The 21,226-nt window shown below is 36.0% G+C and overlaps 1 protein-coding gene across 1 annotated transcript; it reads right to left on the bottom strand.

Annotated features, from left to right (window-relative positions):
• Positions 1–1,559: 1,559 nt before the first annotated feature.
• On the bottom strand, positions 1,560–17,989 carry LOC127868974 (protein SEC13 homolog). Its single transcript, XM_052411201.1, has 10 exons — positions 17,829–17,989; positions 12,461–12,505; positions 11,603–11,718; positions 7,586–7,737; positions 7,137–7,226; positions 6,707–6,750; positions 5,302–5,429; positions 4,329–4,449; positions 3,798–3,941; positions 1,560–2,603 (listed from the first exon to the last, which is right to left on the bottom strand). The coding sequence occupies exons 1-10, from the start codon at positions 17,829–17,831 to the stop codon at positions 2,493–2,495; spliced, it is 954 nt and encodes a 317-aa protein (XP_052267161.1). The 5' UTR covers positions 17,832–17,989; the 3' UTR covers positions 1,560–2,492.
• Positions 17,990–21,226: the final 3,237 nt, after the last annotated feature.

The raw sequence follows: 21,226 nt of genomic DNA, 5'->3' as shown, positions 1-21,226 counted from the left end.
TATTTTTATAATAATTTTGCGCTATATAAGTGACATGTATTTGTATAAACACTGGAGAAGAAAATTTTGAGTGTGGGAAATAAAGGGATTTTTCACACCATTTCATGTGTTTAATGCTAATATTAAAAACAAACAATATGTAGTTAAAACCTATTTATTTTAGCTCGATAACACCTAAAGCCTAAGGCTTATTAAAACGCTATCGAGACCATTTCCTGTGTAGAAATAGTACTAAGTGTCCATGCTGGAGATATAGAGAACGCTCCAAAAGTGGGGATCAAAAACGTGGCCGCTCGGTTGCTAGGCGGACACCATATCCACTACGCCACGGCGACCTACACGATTTGGACTAGATTTGGAAAATTATATTAGCAAGAAAAAGGAGTATTTTAATTGAATTCGAACCCTGGATCTCTTGGATACGCTCTACTTTCACATCACGGAGATACAGTGAAGCCTCGCTATTAAGACCACCTGATGGACTCATCCATTTTTTCTATGTTGATTAAAAAAAAAAATCTTCATAGATGTAAAAACGGGTGTGAACCTTTTCATTCTTTTGCCGTAAAACCTCTCTAAATGACCATTTTATTTGGCATTGGAAAGACGCACGTGTGTTCATTCTTAAACTTGTCCGCCCCTAAAAAAAACGTTATTTGCTCGGCTGCATTCTGTCTTTTGATAGTTGGACATGTATCTTCCTTAATAGATATTCATGTAGATGATAACCTTTTCACAACGTTGTGACATCAATTACATTAGCAATGTACCATGTTTTGATTGATTACTGACATATGGCATGCAAACAGATTAAAGTTTGACTATTTACCATTTGTATTGTCTTTCAATCAAAACAAGTGTTCTTTAAATAACAATAAATAGCCTGTTGGATTTAGGTCAATTTTATTTGTACCACGTATAAATTAGTGAAAAAACCTGTGTTAACTTGGTTCAACACGACATATTTATAGTGGGCTTCGACGATGCTTTATCGTTGGGGACCCTCATCATATCTGCTTTGTTTATGTACACATTAACACAAATTGTGCATTTAAGGATTTTCAGACAATAATACTCTTGTCAATTTAAGTAAATACTGATAGCACAGTACGTAAAATACGGTTTTATTCATAATGCTCTTATATGCATGTTTGTGGCATACATAATACATTTGAGCACAGCTCTGTGTAAATGGACTTAATGCATGTGCGTTAAATGTTGTCTCAAATTAGCCTGTGCAGTCAGCAAATGCTAATCAGGTATGACACCGCCTTAACTGGATTTCCACCGAGATTTCCTTTAAAAGTAACATTCCTTAAAAACAGAAAGTGTCGCCCCTGACGTGCTAATATGGGATGACACTTCGCTCACATGTATGGCCCTGTTTTCAGTAGCATGTATTTCATTGTTAGTCTGAATAAAGAGTAAAAGCTTCAAGGCTTGAAAATCGGCAGAAGCCAACCGATTTCGATTTAAAAGCAGTAAATAGCATCTGGCTATCTGTTCTCGACCTGTAGATTGTGCCTGCAGTGTAAATGAGAAAATTTAGCAAGAGCACATGCGGAAGTTTCTTTATTTCATAATCATTTATGGCATGGAAATGTAATATATACAAACATTCAACAAAACAAAGGTCATCTTTTGGTTTCAAATGTGTATACCAACTTGCAGTATATAAATATCATGCCCCATATAGGACGGTGCAACGCATAGTCAACCAGAGGATGGTAATGTCCCATTGTCAACAGAAGCATAATTGGTCGCAACTGCTTAAATCATTGTTTGAATACGCAACGCATTTATGTCGTTATTTATTCTATAAGGAAACTTAATATGTGACCTCACACAATGACCTTGAACACATGTGATAAATTTGAAAAAATACCGAAAACAGAAAAAATGATATAGAGATGTTAAAATTTCCCTTAACCTAATTTCTCAGTACACAACTGGGCCTAATTATGCTATATTGCAGGCCAAAGGTATGGAACTAGGTTAGTGACCTTACTAATTGGCCCGGACATATGTGAATTTTCAAGTGAAAATTTGTGCAAATAAAACTGAATGTTAATCATAAGTGAATAGAGATTTAAATTGTTAACATATGGCCAGTAATAAATATTCTTAAAATGAAAATAATAAACAAGGGTATGCTGTATTGTTCATCAAAAGAAACATTCACAAGCATATAAATTGTGATTTCAAGCTAAGCTGTAGGCTGGATTTATGTTTAGAATAATTTCAATGTACAACAACTTTTTATACAGTTTCAGAAGTACTTCAAGTGACTACTATTACCACCAATATAAGGGTGGATTTTGATGTTTAAGTCACAAAGTCGTACACAAATCTTGAATGTCTTTTGCTAAAATTGATCCATTATTGCAGTCAAATCAAGTATGGTCAACCAATCTCCGTAAAACCAAAATCTTTAAACAGTTTCCTTTAACACAATCACTCAATAACAGAAATTCACTCTCTCAGAGCTTTGATCACAAGTTTCTTGCAGGCTGTGACTGGCTGTCTCCAACTGAACCTTGACCTTTCTTCACATCGCTAATACACACCCACTGACCCTCCAGAGTCTCCTTCCATAGACTAGTCTGTAACCATGAAAATATTGGGTTACACATACACCAATACACGTATGAGCATCCCTCTAGGTAAGTGGGGTTTATTGCATATACGTAAAGTGTTGTCTTAGATAAGTATGTGATGTCTGCTCAGTCTAAATCAAGGACAACACTTTCCGCTTTTATGGCATCTTTTCATTTAAAGGAAGTTTCTTCTTCACAAAAAATCCAGTCTTGGTGGAATGTGTTATCCCTGATAAGCGTATGCGCACTGCACAGGCTATTCTGGGACAACTCAACGCACATGCATTAAACCCCCTTTTCACAGAGTGTGGTATATATTAAAGTTAAAGATAACATCCAAGAGAAGTGCTGTCCCCAGACAATGTGCTGTAAAGATAACATCCAAGAGAAGTGCTGTACCCAGACAATGTGCTGGACTATTCATCCACGTTGATAAATTTTCTGTCCGTTACCCAATACAATGACTGTGAAGACATACTTGATGGTGAAAATCTGTATAGTCATGTAATATTTTAAAATAAACCTGCAAAGTTAGATTACATAAAAAAGGAGCAATAGCCACAAAAATAGTAGTAGAAACGGTGATCTGGAGATGTTACATGTTTAACAAAACCAAAGCATAACGCAGACCAATGAGTGAGCAGTGTAACTGGAACTATTTGATGAATAAGTCAAGCTTCACATACAAAGATATATAATGCAATGTTAAAAATGTTACACCATTTATTCTACTTAGTTCAGCAACAAAACATGATTTAAGTAAAAGGGACTTCACATGCTTATCTGAGACCATACTTCTGGCACATGATTGAACCCGGTTTTCCCAGAGCTAGACTAAAAATTTTTTTCTCTCCTTTACCTGTCCATATTTAGACTCATGACAGCACAACTCATGAAAATATTTATTGCTCTAGTAACTAACAAATTCAACGCGAAAAGCTCAGGAAACAAACAAATATCCACTATTTCTACAATGCAAGATGACTGCACTAACTAAACATCAAACTGTCAGTGATAACCTCGTTATCTCCCCCTGACAGCATAACCTTGTTATCTCCCCCTGACAGTATAACCTTTTTATCTCCCCCGACATTGTATGTCATTACCTTTTCATTCCCCCCTGACATGGTAAGTCATTACCTTGTTATCTCCCCCTTACATGGTCTGTGATTACCTTGTTATCCCCCCTGACATTTTTACCTTGTTATCTCCCCCTGACACTGCAAGAATGTTGCCTGTGATGGACCAGCTGAGATGCCACACAACATCCTTAAACTTGTTTAGGATAGCAGAGTTCCAGGTGTTACTGGTACCATCATTAGACCAGATAATCACTCGGCAATCCTGAGAAAAACATTACAAGAAACAAGATTTTGAACTATTCATTGCATTTCAACAGCTTTCAAAAGGTAAAAACATTCATATTTATTATAGTTCAGTGTTATAAAAACAGAAATCTTGGCAAAACATGACATTATTACTAGTATCTGTTATTTGCATTATTATTTTTATGTAAAAAGCTTTATAAAATATAAAATAATTCACATGAATTAGATTAATGAAATTCAATTAAAAGTCTCGATTTATTTTAAATAGTCTTTTTTAGCAACTAAATTAAAATCAACACCTTATGTGGTGTCTTAACTGTTTGACATTTCTCCTTAACTGTGAACAGTTGACAATGTAGCTCTGATGCAGACCTATGTGATATTTGCCTATAGTGACACTCACCTGTGAACAGCTGGCTATGATGCTCCTAGGCAGACCTATAGACGGGGCCCAGGCTACGTCCCTCACCCAGTCGCTGTGACCCTCCAACTTCTGATCCTCAATCCATTCTCCATCTTCCTCCCTGAAAGTGAAGAACCTAGATTTGGGAACATGGGACTTAATGCATGCGTATAGTCAATAGTCTCAGATTAGCCTGTAAAGTCTGCGGAGGTGAATCATGGATAACACTGTCCTTAATGACTGTATTTTCATTTAAATGAATTTCATTTACTCCAATAATAGCATTTAAACAGAATGAGTAGTCCTTGATTGGTCTTTGCGTACTGTACAGGCTTACCTAAGACGACACTTTACGCACATGTATGTAGCCCCATTTTCCCAGAGCAAAGCACACAGGTGCCTATGGGAACCCAATCTACCCAATCAGCTGTGCGTGATAACACAAAGCTTTCGTGACAGATCACACGAAAGTGGTAATCTAGCATCGCAAAACAAATGTTATTTTAGGATAATAACAATTTTTACAAAGTATGCATCAGAATGCTCTTAAATAAGGAAAATAATAATTTTGTGTCTCCATATTTTCAGGAAATTTCATAAAATAAATTTTAATTATTATATTACTGATCTATGCTTTAGGGAAGAGCAAATTATGCAATTTAATTCCAGATTCAGTTTTTGATCAAATAAAGAAAACTATAATTAATTGCCATGTGTTAAGCTATTAACCCTTTCCCCCATTAGAAGCAAGGTGAAAATGTCTTTTGCAACAAGCATAAAACCAGACAGCCTGCGAGTAAATGTCTTTTCAGGTTTTATGCTGTTTGGTACTCATCAGTTTCTTAGGACTGAAAATGAAGCCTTTCGAACTTGAATATATTCAGAAGGACTTACATTTAATTTGATTTTTTTAAAAACTTCGAATGCTTCAAAATACGTATCTATTAAAGTGGTAAAGGGTAAAGCACAATACCTCCATATTTTCACGAGGTTGTCACATCCCCCAGACACAAGTTTCTTCACCAGTGTGGGTCGTCCGGTCTGGTCAAACAGGGCATTAGGTGCCAGAGCAGGTGCCCAGCTTACAGCATTACAGCCGATCTAACAAAGAAATAAGAAATGAGCCTCGCTCTGCGACAATGGGGCTTAATGCATGTACCAAGTGTCGTCCCAGATTAGCTTGTGCAGTGCACACAGGATAATCAAAAATGACTCTTTTAACCTACTAAAAGACTGCTTTAAAAAAACACACAATAAAAGCGGAATGTGTTGTCCCTAATTAGCCTGTGCAGACTGCACAGATTAATATGGGACAACACTTTATGCACATAAAGCAAAGTTTACACAAAAAGAAGCTGGTCTCCCAGTGTACCAAGGAAATACCATATGAGTCTAGCCCTCGAAATACAGGCCTTAATGCATGTGTGTAAAGTGTCGTCCCAAATTAGCCTGTGCAGGTTGTACAGGTTGACACTCTCTGCCGAGACTTGTTTTTTGTTAAGTAAAGACTTTCTTTTAGCGATAAATGCCATAAAAGCAGAAAGCATTGTCCCTGATTAGTCTGTGCTCGTTATCAACTTTGAAGAAACTTTACACATGTTTTCCCAGAATGAGACTCACATACATGAAATTGTTTCCTTTAAATCTAATTAGTTTAAGCTTGAATGCATGAGTAGAACAAGTTCTGTTTCAGCAGAAGAAATAACTGATGTTCCAACACTGGGGTTCCAACCCAGGACCTCTCAGTAACTCGACAGAAACCTTATCCAAAATGCAGCTGGAGCCTCCCTAATACATAAATTAACCTAACCATGTAGATATGTATTTAACGGTGATTTTAACCATTTACCACTTAGCTATGAATTTAACCCTTTACCACTTAGATACTTTTTTTGATGCATTTGCAGTCCCATAGAAAGTTAAATTTAATTAAATGCCTTTTTTTTAATACTATATCCAAGCTTTAGAGGCTTCATTGCCAACCCTTAGTTACTGATGAGCAGCAAACAGCATAATACCTGAACAGACTGCAAGTTACTCGCAGACTGTTCTAGTATTAAGCCATTTTCACTTTGTTTCTGAGTGGGAAAGGATTAAGCACAGGTGTAACAAACTTTAAAGGAAAAACCTCATTAAGAATTTATAAGAACATCTTAATGATATAGCTTCATTAGGATTTTATCTTCATAAAATATAATGTAATCATTTAATGTGTATGTACACTTTCCGACTAAACTAGACTTTCATTTAGAAGAGACTACTGTTAAATGAAAAGTTCCATTAAAGTTTAATACACAGGATAATCTGGGATGACACTTTATGCACATGCATTAAGCCTAGTTTACGCAGATGACGGTTCTTGTATTAACTTCACTTACAGTGTGTGCATTCTTTATTTTTTTAGCGTCCCAGCTTCCGTCTCCTGAAATAAAGTACATGAAATTGAACAATTTATTTGATGACCATTCAATTAATTTATCTTCAAACAATGATCCATAACAAGTTCTTTAGATCAGCCAACAATTTATTTAACTCCTTGTGCCTTTGGATCTTGCATGCATCGATTTCGAGATCAATACGCCTGGAGACTATGTCTGGCTGTTGGAAAACGGGTGTATTGCATGCACAGAAAGTGTCGTCCTAAATTAGCCTGTGCAGTGCATGTATGCTGAATTTTAACACTGTAATACTGAATTTTAAAGATAAAGCAAGCAATTCAAAAATTTTAGTCTTGGTTAACTCGTCTGTTCTCGAAAGCAATGCCAAGTTTACCAACATGTTCTTGAATGCAATGCCTTGTTTACCCACCTGTGCTTGTGAGAATGGAGATGGATCCATCAGAGCTTCCACAGGCCAGCACAAGCCCCAGCTCATGTGGCGCAAAACACACAGAGTTCACTGGAATACAGGCCAGTGGACATTATGAGGAAGCAACAAACAAATAATAGAATTATGGTTACCTATTTTAATAAGATTTTGATAATCTGTCAACATAGCAGGTTATACATTAATAAACTTTTCCTCTTCTGAATTACTTTTGCAAAAATTATGCTCTTTAATTTTTTTTTCTTAATTTTATTCAGTTTCATTTGTGTCATAGTTTTACACATTAACAGGAACAACTCTACCTATTATACCAATGTTTAAGCCTTGTAATGTATTCATTCATAAAGGTTAGTGTTAGATGTAATTTTTGTACGAAAAACATATACAATTTAATTTCATAAACAAGAAAGAGAACAGAATCGTTACCATACCCGATGAGTCATGATTTGAGTATTCATACAGTTTTCCCCACGTTCCATTGGTCTCCTTCCAGATGATCACCTTGCGGTCGTACCCACACGAGGCGATCAGATTGCCAAACATCGGATGACCCCAGGCAAGCTGCCAAACTGGGCCATCATGGCTGTTAAATGTAAAACAAGGGACAAAATTTTCACAAAACCAGGTTTTCAATTTGAAAAAAAAGTCTCATAAAGGGAGACAACTCAAACTGAACTGATTGTTTAAATTAACCCCCTTTGTTTCAAAATAAATCTATTTTTAGTCGTGGCGACCTTGACCTTGGAGATATTGACGTAATTCTTTCGTGTGACACACCGTCCAATAATGGTGAACAAATGTGCCAAATGATTTTAAAACCTCACAATGAACGACAAAGTTATGGCACGGACAAGCTTGTTTTGCCCACCCGCCAGTCGACATTCGCCAATCTAATAACCAGTTTTTTTCCATCCAAAAACCTGATTAAAAATATATATTAGCCACGCCCTAATGCCTATGAAAACAAGGCTTAATGTAAAGTATCGTCCCAGATTCACCAGTGCAGTCCACATTTCTGTATGTTGGTTTAGAAGAGACTATGTTTTAACAAATATTTCCAAAGAAGCGGAAAAAGTTGTCCCTGATTAGCCTATGCAATATTCACATGGCTATCTCTGGCAACAATTTAAACACATTCATTAAGCCCCATTGTCTTAGAGCATGGCTCATAGAAATGGCGCGGCAGAGGCCGACGCGTATCCCCACGCCGCATGTTTGACCCAGGGGCGCCCCAGGGTTGGTAATGGGGCCATGCATAGTTGAGATTGACCGTATTTTCATAAGTTCAGTATCAATAAGAAGTGAATCGGTGTCAAAATGAAGAAGTTATAGTAAAAGGCAATTTTGAGTGGGTGTGGCCTATGTGGGCGAGGCGCCCCAGGGTTGGTAATGGGGCCATGCATAGTTGAGATTAACCGTATTGTCATAAGAGTAGTTCAGTATCAATTTGTAGTGAATCGATGTAGAAACAAAGAAATTATAGTAAAAGGCAATTTTGGGTGGGTGTGGTCTATGTGGGCGGGGCGCCCCAGGGGTGGTAATGGGGCCATGCATATTTGAGATTGACCGTATTGTCATAAGAGAGGTTCAGTATCAATTTGAAGTGAATCGGTGTAGAAATGAAGAAATTATAGTAAAAGGCAATTTTGGGTGGGCGTGGTCTATGTGGGCGGGGCGCCCCAGGATTGGTTATGGGGCCATGCATAGTTGAGATTGACCGTACTTTTATTAGAGATGATCAGTATCAATTTGAAGTAAATCGGTGTAGAAATGAAGAAATTAATGTAAAATAACATAACAAAATTAGTGAAAATCTCTGACACGGCCCCACCCCAACCCCCATAACTTTTGACCCAGGGGTCAGATGAAAATTCCAAATAGTGCAGGGTCGCACATATGCTCATAGCTACCATGTGTGTAAGTTTCAAGGTTCTAGTGCTTATAGTGTAGGAGGAGATAGTGGCCAGGACAGACGGACAGACAGACGGCGGAGATAACCACAATATCCCCACGCTTTTCAAAAAGCGTGGAGATAATGAAATACATGTACCAGTATATTGAATATGTGAATACCCATAGGGGAATAACCTGACCAAAAAACTTTCTTATCAAAAGTAATTCATTTTGTGCTCAAGTGTATTATCAAAGATCAATAACAAATATACAATAACACATCACACATTCAATTTATAAAGCCATTAAAAATGGTGTTATTCTATGTTCTCTACTACAACTTTATCTATATTTAGTACAGTTCACCATAAGTTTTGTATTAAATAATTTGTGACTTAGGGTATTCATGAATAATCAGTTTACATTTAAAAGAACAAAATTAGTTTTAAACGAGACACAATAATTTTTTAATTGAAATCATGCACATAAATTCATAATGTCTTACAATAAATAGCCTCCAAAAACGTTGAACTAAATTTGAAACATTAAGAAATGTTTAAGAAAATTTTAAAGAAAAATACAAACAAACCAATGTCAACTGAGTTTGCAAGACTTCTTACCCTCGTAGGTCTGTGACGGACAGACGCACATCAATACAATATCCTCACTTTTTCTCCGAAAAACGTGGGGATAATAATATTTATATAACATCTTCATATTGGTTTAATAACATATACCAATCATAATAAGTTCAAATAGATTCAAGCATTAATGGATGTAATTACAAATGTATTTCTTCTTGTTTCATACATTTCCTAATGAAATTCTGCTTTGTTTACATTTTAAAAGTGCAAAAGAGCAGACGCCATACAATATGATTGGTTGTCTGTTTCACGTCCGTGCAGGAGCGGACGCCATTTCAAAGTCGTTCTTTGTGTGAGTCTACATCTCAAAACGGACTGACCTACTTGCGTTTGCGCGGACATGAAAGAGATAACCAATCAGAGCCAGGCTTTTAAATACTGTCAACCAATGAAAACGCCGCTTTTTAACAGCTTTAGGCAAGACATTGTCCATTTAATTTTTGAATAGATAAGTACAGATATTTGTAAACCAATAGATTTTTATTGAAGCACCGCATCAACACTGCAATGTATTGTTGTATTATAAATGGTACAGCCCTGTAAAATCGGGCTGACCATCTTATAGTCGTTTTCAGCTTCTTAAACGTAGAGTTTTATGTTAAGCAGTGTGCTCGGGCAATGGTTTCTAACCAAGTCCCGAGGGTAAACAACCCCATAATGATGAATGTTTACATGTTCAGTATAGAAAAAACACCTGCTAACATGAAAACTTTGGATTAAATTATCAAAATAAAAACAATGTTGCAAACTGTGATTATATTAATTGGTAAGTATCAGTTTAAAGACGACGTTTTGTTCGTCGTAAATCAACGAGTTTTCTATACAACTACTTCTACAACCACGTGGGGATCGATCTATCTTGGTTGTTTTTTTAATGGTATATTATATATATATAAATAAATATATGTACTTGTAATAAATGTAATTTTATTTGAAAATCAGGAAGTCAAACAAAGTTAAATTGATCGTTATGTCGTAAAACACGGAGTTTTCCCGCGTTGCCAACGCCAAGGGCCGCCGCGTCGGCTTATCAATTTTGCTGATCGTTCAACACGGCGTCCCAAATCATGCAAACGCCGCGTATCGAGAAATTTTCTTAATCTCCCCCGGCATTACTGCATTCGGCGTATGGAGGGAAATTGGGTAAAAGGCGTGGAGTGTACTGTAGGTGTTATCTAGATACACATGCATACCAAATATGAAGCAATATCTGAAGGGACACAGTAGTTATGAGCCTTTTTCGAATCTTAGTCGCAGATTTCGAAACCTAAAAACTGACCCCAAGTTCAAGGTCAAGGCCACAGGGGTCAAAATTTTTGTGCGCATGGAAAGGTATTGTCCAGATACACATGCATACTAAATATGAAAGCAATATCTGAAGGGACACAGTAGTTCTGAGTCTTTTTCGAATCGCAGTCGCAGATTTCAAAACCTAAAAAACTGACCCAAAGTTCATGATCACAGGGGTTAAACATTTTATGCGCATGGATAGATGTTGTCTAGATACACATGCATACCAAATATGAAAGCAATATCTGAAGGGACACAGTAGTTATGAGCCTTTTTTGAATCGCGGTCCCAGGAAAATCTCTGACCCGGCCCCGCCCCAACCCCCATAACTTTTGACCCAGGGGTCAGATCAAAATTCCGTCACTGTCACCGTCGCACATATGCGTATAGCTACCATGTATGTAAGTTTCAAGGTTCTAGTGCTAATAGTGTAGGAGGAGCAGGTGGCCAGGACGGACGGACATCACCACAATATCCCCACTTTTTCTCCGAAAAGCGTGGGGATAATGAATGAATAACTGACTGATAGACAGGCCAAAAACAATATACCCCCGATCATTCGATCCGGGGGCATAAAAATACAAACAAACCAATTTCAACTGAGTTTGCAAGAAGTCTTACCCTCGTAGGTCTGTGATAAGTCGTTGTTGTCCCCCTTTCACGTCAAACACCTTGATAGATCTGTCAGAGGAGCAGGTAGCAAGCTTCGTACCATAGTAATCCAACTGGGCATCATGCTATAATACAAATGAGACATGCTCTGGGTAAACTAGTCTGAATGAATGTGCGTAAAGTTTCATCCTAGATTAGCCTGTGCAGAATGGGATGACACTTTCTGCCTTATTTGGAATTTTCATGAAAAAGAGACTTCCTTTAAACAAAATCAGAATAATAGCGGAAAGTGTAGTTCATATTATCATTATAATTATTATCTTAACTCTAGTTATATCAATTTATTACATAATATTTTACTTTTACTGTGTTTTAATATTGTAGCCGGTATTGTTTTATTGCTTAAGTTACTTACAGCATTATTATTTATATCACACATTTTAAGATCATTAATCCTTTAATTAATGCTGCATAATATTATCAATACCTCTTATTTGTTATCAATTTTATGTACATATATATGTTTTGTACAACGCCATTGAATATAATTATATAAAAAGGCGTTTCATCAAATTAGCAAGTTTAAAAGTTTCAAGTGTAGTTCATGATTAGCCTACGCTGACTGCACCAAACAGTCAACATGAAAATATACATAATCAGGTACAAAAATGGTTTGATTTGATGGTAGCTCAACATTTGTTCATTTCAGTTTAGATATTTATTTTGATATACATGAAAGAAATCCAATTAAAATTCTTAAAAAAACAACGTTTTCTTGTGTTTAGAATGTTGAATTAATCATTAAAGTGAAAATTCACCTACAAATCTTCGATACTATATACATACTTTGGGAATAGCATAACTTACAATCATATCTTCATGTGCTGTATCTATGGAGTTTAACACTGAAACCTGAAATTAGATTAATATGTATTTAGTTACAGATTGTGTGAGTTGACAGAATGCTTCAGTTAACCTTTGGTTCCCTCTGCAGACTCTGGTGAAATATAAATATAATGAAAAATCATGAATTTATTACAAAACACATGTAAAGTTTTTAGAATGCATAATGTTAACAATTTTGTCAAAAGTATGCTAACTACAGGGTTTTTATCTGATTTTGGGGAAAGGGCTGGCCTTTTTTGAGGGGAAGAAAATCGCGCAAAATGCAGAATTTTGGGGGGAAAAATCACGCAAAACTCCCGATTTTGGGGAAAATAAGGAAAGTCTAAATAATCAATTTAACATATTTTACTGTTTTTAAAACAAATTAAAGGTAACAGATAATTTAAGTATGCAATATGTTCTATTTTCTTCACTGGATCAGGTAAACTTATGTATTTAAAGTTAAAAAAAAAAATATAATTTTTTTTTTTTTTTTTAGGGGAGGGGGATTAAATCTGGGGGAAAATTCTGCTGAGGGGAAAAAATCCGAGGGGAAAGGGCCGTTTTTCGGCAGGTCACAAAGAAGAAAAAAAACACCTGAATTAAGTGTTAAATTATCCATCCGTGACTCCGTCCAATTATGCTGTCTTTAAAAGCCAGTGCTTACTGTAGTAAAAATCATTGTTGACATGTTTCAAAGATGAATGTTGACCTGTTATCAAATTCTGAGCAAATAAGACATCTGAAATACTAGCCAGACCAGGAGACCCATTTCAGATAAGTCAGCGTGGTGTCCCACCTGCGTAAGCATTTCAGCAAGCGAGCGGGGTGACAGCGATTTAATTATGGGTAATGACGCACTTCCATTGCATGAGAAAATGGCTAGAGTACAGTCGATTGGTGTATAGCGGATTTTAGTGAGTAACGGATAGGTTAAACGTTTTTTGCAAAATACTTTTATTTATGTTAAGATTTAAAGTTTTCTATGAATTGAATACAAAAAGCCTATCATTGTTAAGTCGATTCATGTTTTTGTTGACGTGTGTCAATGTTTTCAACTGTTTCTTTTTTCGAAAGCAAAACAAGGTCACGTTATGTACGCACCGTTTTTGTGGCGACAGGAAAAGTGCAGACGAATGGTTTCTTGAATTTTGCAGATTTTGTTTGGTAAACATAATGTTCATTGATGTAATATTTTAGTCTTATGTGTCCTTTACAAAATTAAGAATGCTCAGAAACCAAATTGATGCATACCATATAAAATAAGCATGAAAGCTGCAACTCGGGATTTAGTGAATAACGGACATGTGGTGACCCATATTCAGGAATGTGGGGATTGTCTCAAAATAAATATAAACTCAATTGAAGTTGTCCAATACTCATGTGGTTAGCCTGTGGCTATGATATTAATTAGTGAAAACATCATTTTTAATGAAAAATAATCAAATTATAACGAAAAATTGATTTCTTTGAAAACATATTTTTCACTTTCAAATCTATATATATAACAAGGTATTCAACTCAAAATGACCTGAATATAGGGTGCATTGTTTTAAACAGCCATTACTTCATCAATTGTGCAGCGATTTCCATGAACTTGGTCTTATTAAACGCAGAAATGAATTTCCTTTCTGGAAATGTACATATATGGCAATTATTTTTACAAATGCTGTGTCAAATTTTAAGAAATAACACGATACACATGTAATCCGATAAAGACCTAAGCGATCCGGTAATGACTGAATCAGTGTACCATGAAATTCGCGCTGTAAACAAATAATATTTTTTGGAAATTTAAAACTGCTGGCATGTTTCAATAGGAAAGACATGTGTCTATCTAGTTTTGATTGTTTAATTACTGAATGCATGGTGTTTACGTTGAAATGAGACTCGAAGTCCTTAGCTATCCATTATACACCAATGGACTGTAGAGATTTTCCTTGTCAATATCTACATACATAGTCGAACTATCTTTTTTTTAAGAAGACATTTTGTCAGAAGATTTTTACTGATTAAGTAGTAATTTCATTTTAATAAACAACAAGTAACTAAAATTGTGTGACAACGGATAGTTGATAGAGGCATTGCCATCTACTCCTATAAATATGAGGTCGATTTACATCGACCTCATATCGTTTAACGTTATTTTGCAATAGCATCGTTCCGACATGAATTCATGTCGGAAGCTTTAACGGCATCAAATTCATATAACAGCACAGAATAATCATGCAATAAATTATTAAACATAAAATATAAACATTATTTTACTTATTGCATTAGAAAAATGTTTATACAAACTTACAAGTAATGATAGTCCAGACCTTAAAACACTACCACTGTTCAAATTCCATATTGTTGCCATATAGCACTGTGTAAATTGAAAGTTGCATAAAGTTACCTCATTGGTCGGTTATAAATACATTGTTTCTCTATATATAGTATTCGATTTAGACGAAAATAATAATTTAAGTGGAATGTCATATTAGTTTTCCATTAAAACTTTGATCTTGCCGTGTGTGTTTATGGACGTTAATAATTATGTTATACTTATTTTTGTATTTCATTAAGAATTAGAACGTGTAGCCCTTTTTGTTAACTGTTTTTAGCAAACGATTCGCGGCTTAATAAGACACGGAAAATAGTTAAAGCGACACTTTCATTTAAAGGTTTAATGTGAACAATATTAAATGAAACCTTCTTTGGTATTAATATATTTTATTGACATGTTAAATTCGATACTTGAAAAGGTGTTTAGTCTTTAAAAAGATGTCGCTGATATTGTTAATTTCAATAACTGTTAATATGCTTAATGTTGTATAAGAAATTGAATAGTTTCACTGAGTTGTATTCCCGCCTAAAATCCGATATCGTAAAACGCGCAACGGTTAAGAATAAGGTCTGAATAAGTTTAGGTATTCAGATCCAAATATCAGCAGCTGTGCCAGCTGGGAAGCCCCGTTTTGGCTTTAACAACCGCAAGCGAAACAACATACTTTTTTAAGTCTTGCACTAAGACTCCATGATCACAAGTATAGGTCCCTGCTGTGGCGTATGACACCATAGTGTTATTTAGTATTGGTCGGCACAGTATCTGATCATAAAGAGATAATTGGTTTATGCTGAACACAGGGCAATAAAACCACAGATCTATCAATAAACAAGATTATTGAGATATCTTTTATTGAACACCGTGATAAAAATGCTCAAACCACGGACTCTAGATTACACGGATAAGAAACATGGCAACATTCTCAGAATCATCACTGCTATATGTGTAATCACCTAACAATTCGTCTAAAAATAATTTATATATTTGAGTTGAAGACGATGTACTGTTGTATAAGTCTGAATAAACTATCTGTCTGCCTGTCTAAATCTAAGCCGTCATCGTCCCAGTGAAAAAATCTGATTTTGAATAGTTGGACGTGATGCCCTGATGTCAAAATACGAAATGACCCGCGTAACACCGACCGTGATTTTCAAGAATCTTTAATAAATTGATAATTTAAGGTAAATAACATTTCATATAATTATACATAATTCCCTCGTTGATAATTAACAGCAAACGATGAATGTTTTTGACACCCATTTTATTTCAAGTATGCATGCAAAGCGGAATAAAATCGAGAGGATCCGCTATATACGGTACGCTGTTTCATCATAAATTTATCACCCTTTCTGTGTTATAAACAAGAGCTGAAATAGTTAATTTATTAAGATTTATTTATAATAAGCTTTATTGATATGTTTCGTGAACAAAATACCACAATATATTCCATAAAAAATATAATAATCGTGGCAAAGGAAATTCAATGGCCGGTTTCTAAACAAAAGCATAATCGCCAAGACCGTAGCATCAGTTCAGTGCGTTAGGAACGCGCGCTACTTTCTTCCGCCTTCATTCCTTAATTACTTTCGTTTTTAAACAATTTTTTTCTATCGTATACAGAATTCTATTCTCCTAAGCAAGATGTAATTTTTAAAACTGAACTCCAAATATAAACGCTACAAATTGGTATTAAGTACGAACATGTCAACCGTAAATCTAGATTCTTAAACTCCAAAACGGTAAAATATTTGCAAAAGTTTAAGTTATAACTCGCCGGGCTGTCGAAATCAGAAGAACACTACAAATTGGTATTAAGTACGAACATGTCAACCGTAAATCTAGATTCTAAAACTCCAATACGGTATGATATTTGCAAAAGTTAAAGTTATAACTCGCCTGGCTGTCAAAATCAGAAGAAAAACTTAATATATGTTTATATATCTGTTTACTACGTAACGTAAGCTTTCTAATGATATATAATTTGTCAAAATCGGCCGAGAAATGAAACTATAATTCAACAAAAGACGTGAGGGGGTACATCAAAATGTATAACCTCGGCGCTTCGCTGTACGCTAATTGTACAAGATCGATAGCCACAACACGGTAAAACGCGCGGTGGTAAAACATAAAATGTGTATTTCTTGTGTTTATCTCGCTATAAATCCAATAATAACAACGGGAGTATACTAAAACGTATATTTTTTGAAAGAGGAATTAATAAGCAACAAGATAACGTATAAACCAATAAAATCGGATGAATAGTTTTTGCATAAGATTGAATTTACTACAGTAATGGTCAAATACTCGATTCATCTCCTATCAATATACACTCCGTGATACAACTGGTAGTTTAAACACACACATATAGGTTTCATTTAATTAAAAAGTACAGAAAGCTAAAAAGTGATGTGGTTTGTTGTACAACAACAATTGGTTTTGTGTAACCTATTCAAAAAATAATTTCGTTCAAGATAATTCAATGTAATTCTATAAACGACAAACACACTTCGTGTGTTGTGTATGTTTATTTTTAAACATGTACATAAGTGGTTTAAAAGCACAGTTTTTACACATTAAAGAGGTAATCGCTCACATTTATGTCTAATTAATGATAATTTTATGCATTAGCAAAGATTTAACGAGAAAAACTGAAGTTTAAGTTGAACTCAATTTGCTACAGGAAAACGACGGTAGCCGTTTAGACGTAAGCGGGGTAGCTTACGTCTAATTATTTGGACTACATTGCCATCCAGCGCCTGTGATCAACTGTTCTAAAATGGCATTAATTTAAATCCACCTTTTCTACCTTACCTTTGCCGAAAGACTCTACAACGAAAACATCCAGATCCAGAATGTATTTCAGGATAATCAACGAGTTGATTGTGGTCATCAACCGGTAGAAGTATAATTTTGCCCTATAATTTTATTTCGCCGGCTCACATTCCCCACCCACTTTTTTACTATGCACACAGCCAACATTTGACAATTTTCAAAGAACAAGCGACTCGCAATCTCACTTACCATGGTTGTGTCTATTGACTTACAAATACGTGAGTATTATCTTTAATTAAAAGCTGTTTAGGTAATGTCGCTTTCGACGTATGTTTATCTGTTTTGGTCAATTTTGACGTGGCACAACCAAATGCACCTTTGCCACTGAAGATTTCTATCCAAAAGCTATACCCTATTGTATTTTTAGGCTGCACACAACTAAACTACCATGTGCATGAACTCCTATTATATGCTCGCTCTGATGCTCGTTCGCCATTGCATTATGCAATGTACATCTTGAGCTAACGTAACTAGATATAGTTTGAAAAACAACATACATAATGTCCTTTACCAACCTTAGATAATGCTGGTTATGGTTGATGCGAATACAGGTCTCCTTCATTTTTTTTACAAAATGTGTAACATGATCCAACATATCCCGAAAGTACTCAGTCTTCAAGGTCCACAGCACAAAGTCAGAAAAAAATACATGTCCTAAAAATATCTTAACCTTCCATACAAAACCTTGATAATTGCATATGACAATTATATCATTGCGGGTGTGATTTCCACAAAGTTACGTTAAATTCCAGTCAGTTCATAGTTTAAATTGAACGTGACCATGACCTGTTACCGATCAATTTGGTAGTTGCTCATGACCATCGCTTAAGTGCTAATTATTCGGCAGGGCAGTTTTAAGTCGCTCCTTTGCAGATTTTTACTTCCGCAGCATATTTTATGGTAGCAATAGCCTCATCATTGGATGCCTTAACAGTAAGTTTTGCCCATCCAGCCGCACCAGTTATGCTTACCAACAGTGGTCCACTTGTCAACATTTGTATGTGATAGGCGTAGTGTCTATAAACCGGTTGCTGTTTTATCAATTCATCAACAATGTGTAACATTGAAAACACATGAGCTAGGCTTTCATGCATCACTTAACAGTTATTATGACTGAAAGGAAAAGAGGAAATACCAGTTGACTCGCCTATATCGCGTCTACGAGCAGTATTGCATTTCTTAGATATTAACAATGCAAACACGTCAAACCATCTACACGTTAAATACCTGCAGTATGCAAATCTCAATCCAGCAGCGTCAAGACATTTAATACTCTTCGCCAATGACATCAGCAGCAATCAGCTACTTGAAGAAACGTTTCTAGCCACGCAGCCTGACAGCTTTTGTAAGATGAACAAAATATTCACATTTCTACGAATGTATCTTGGACACCGGGTTCTAACGCTTATTAAAACCTTTAGCAATAATTACATACTTTAATGATTACCCTTTTTTCTTTATTACCTGCTTTGTTCAGTTATGTGCCCCCGTTGTACATATTTTTCTTACAATTTGGAAATAAATATTCGATCTCTCTAGAAGAAGTAGAATAAATTGAACGTTTGTGTTTGTTGTGCTCGATTGGTCATGTGCGGCTCGGGTACTACTAAAATGTACCTCGGGTACTCGAAAGTATACTTAAATGTAACCCGGGTACGGAAAATATACTTAAAGTATCCGGGAATTCTAACGCTAAATTTCTCGTTGTCGGCTTATTTTTGACGATGCTGCGAAGCAGCTCGTCTAAGTTCCTCATACAATGAAGAAATTCTTCACAATGGCGATCTATGTAAAAGACCGAGCCAGTCCGATTAAGATAGCTCATTTTTTCTAATCTGCATACTTCGCTGATTATCATTGATAAAGGTATAGGAAGCTCAGCTATAAATAGGACAGCATATTCTGTAAAAAAGATTTAATAATAGTTTGAAAACGTTAAATTTAAATGAGTTATATTCAATCCATTATATGTTTATAGATCAATGAAACAACTATGCAATTTTCTGTATTGTATTTGACATTCGTCGTGATTCAGTAAATAAATTGCGAATTAAAACGTGTATAATTAACTTTCAACGCGATCATGAGTGTAAAGAGGTCCGTCACCCTCGAGTCGGACGTCTTCCACACTGCTGGGATTGCTGTCATCTCCAAGATGCAGCGGTCTTGTCACACGCTGTTTATCGTCGAGAGTTCGCTGGCCCGGACCTGCCAGAGGTCCCGTATGTAGAGGGACGGGAACAGTAGGACAGCGAGACCACCAGTGTGGAGGACATATGAGGCGGACCTGGGGCTGCATCACGGGGGTGCTTGCAGTCCCAAGAACATCGAGGGGGTGGCCTTAGAGAGGGACCCCGGGACGGCGGTACTCAATACGCTCAACGCACTGGGGAAACCATCTCGGGGATGAAGACGACGGCTGGTGACAACGAGAGTGGCCATAAAGGCAGAACTGTGCGCTGTAGCCCCTTGGCGGAGCTGCGTTCAGACATGAATTTGTCTTGACATTGTCTACTAACAGTGCACATTAAGGTCTCATTGGCCACCGTGCACTGGTCTATTTGGATCTAAATTATATCTTTGGCGAATACCCGGACAGCCGGAGTAAATTTGACCTACTTTGTCTCAAAATTAATCTTTCCCCCCTGAAAGGTCACAGGGGCAGCCTTAATGACCCCGTGAAGGGGCTCGTCTGGTCCTGTAAATAAACTCTGAACAACACACGTATGACATCTTTGAAACTCGCTCTTATGCGTGCTTTCTCATTTTGAATATTTAATAAACTTTTCAAGCAGAAATTACAGAGCCACATCAGTGCACATACTCTGTTTGAGAATTCATTCGTTTGTTGGATATTGTTTGCTGTTTTAAACACATATTAGGTCATATCGTGGAGATTAAGTTAACCTTACCATGTGTTCATGGGCGAACTCACGTATGCAAGTGCTCTTACGACTATGTGCTTAAACCTACTTTCGGGAATCATCATGAAATTATTGCCGTACTCAACGAACAAACATGCCTAAGCTTATTGAATTAGAGAAAAAAAAATAATCAAAAGAGAAATATTATATGTTCATGCACATGGGCATGTGAAATCACGTCCGTACACATAGCATCATTAACTTAGGAAAGGAAACAACGAAATATAACGTTTGGTATGATGTACATGTGAAATTAAAGAGCATGGTGTCATTAAAGAGCATGTCAAGTTTTGAATGTATATGCTGAAACGTAATGTTATAACCTACAAACGTTTTACTGTAACAGAACGTTTTTGTAAGATAAATGGTACAGAAAATACACGTCGAATATCTCTTTAAAGATATTTCTCGTTATATTTGATCGACAATGTAACCCGCCTCCCAGTTTCGCTGAATGGATCAAGTTCCCCAAGGGTACAACTTCCCCGTACACCCAATTTTTTTGTTCGTACCCTACATTTTTCGTACCCATTGTTTTGTACACAATTTATTTTCGTACCCAAATTTTTGCTCGTAACCACATTTTTTTTCGTATTTTTTTATAACCAAATCTTTTTTCGTACCAATTTTTGTTTTGGCATAATTTTTGTACCCAAAATGTTC

This window comes from Dreissena polymorpha, chromosome 1 (genome assembly GCF_020536995.1).
Source record: "Dreissena polymorpha isolate Duluth1 chromosome 1, UMN_Dpol_1.0, whole genome shotgun sequence".
NCBI classification, from domain to species: domain Eukaryota; kingdom Metazoa; phylum Mollusca; class Bivalvia; order Myida; family Dreissenidae; genus Dreissena; species Dreissena polymorpha.
The sequence above is the reverse complement of the archived record's forward strand: the minus strand, read 5'-3'. Positions and strand labels throughout refer to the sequence as shown.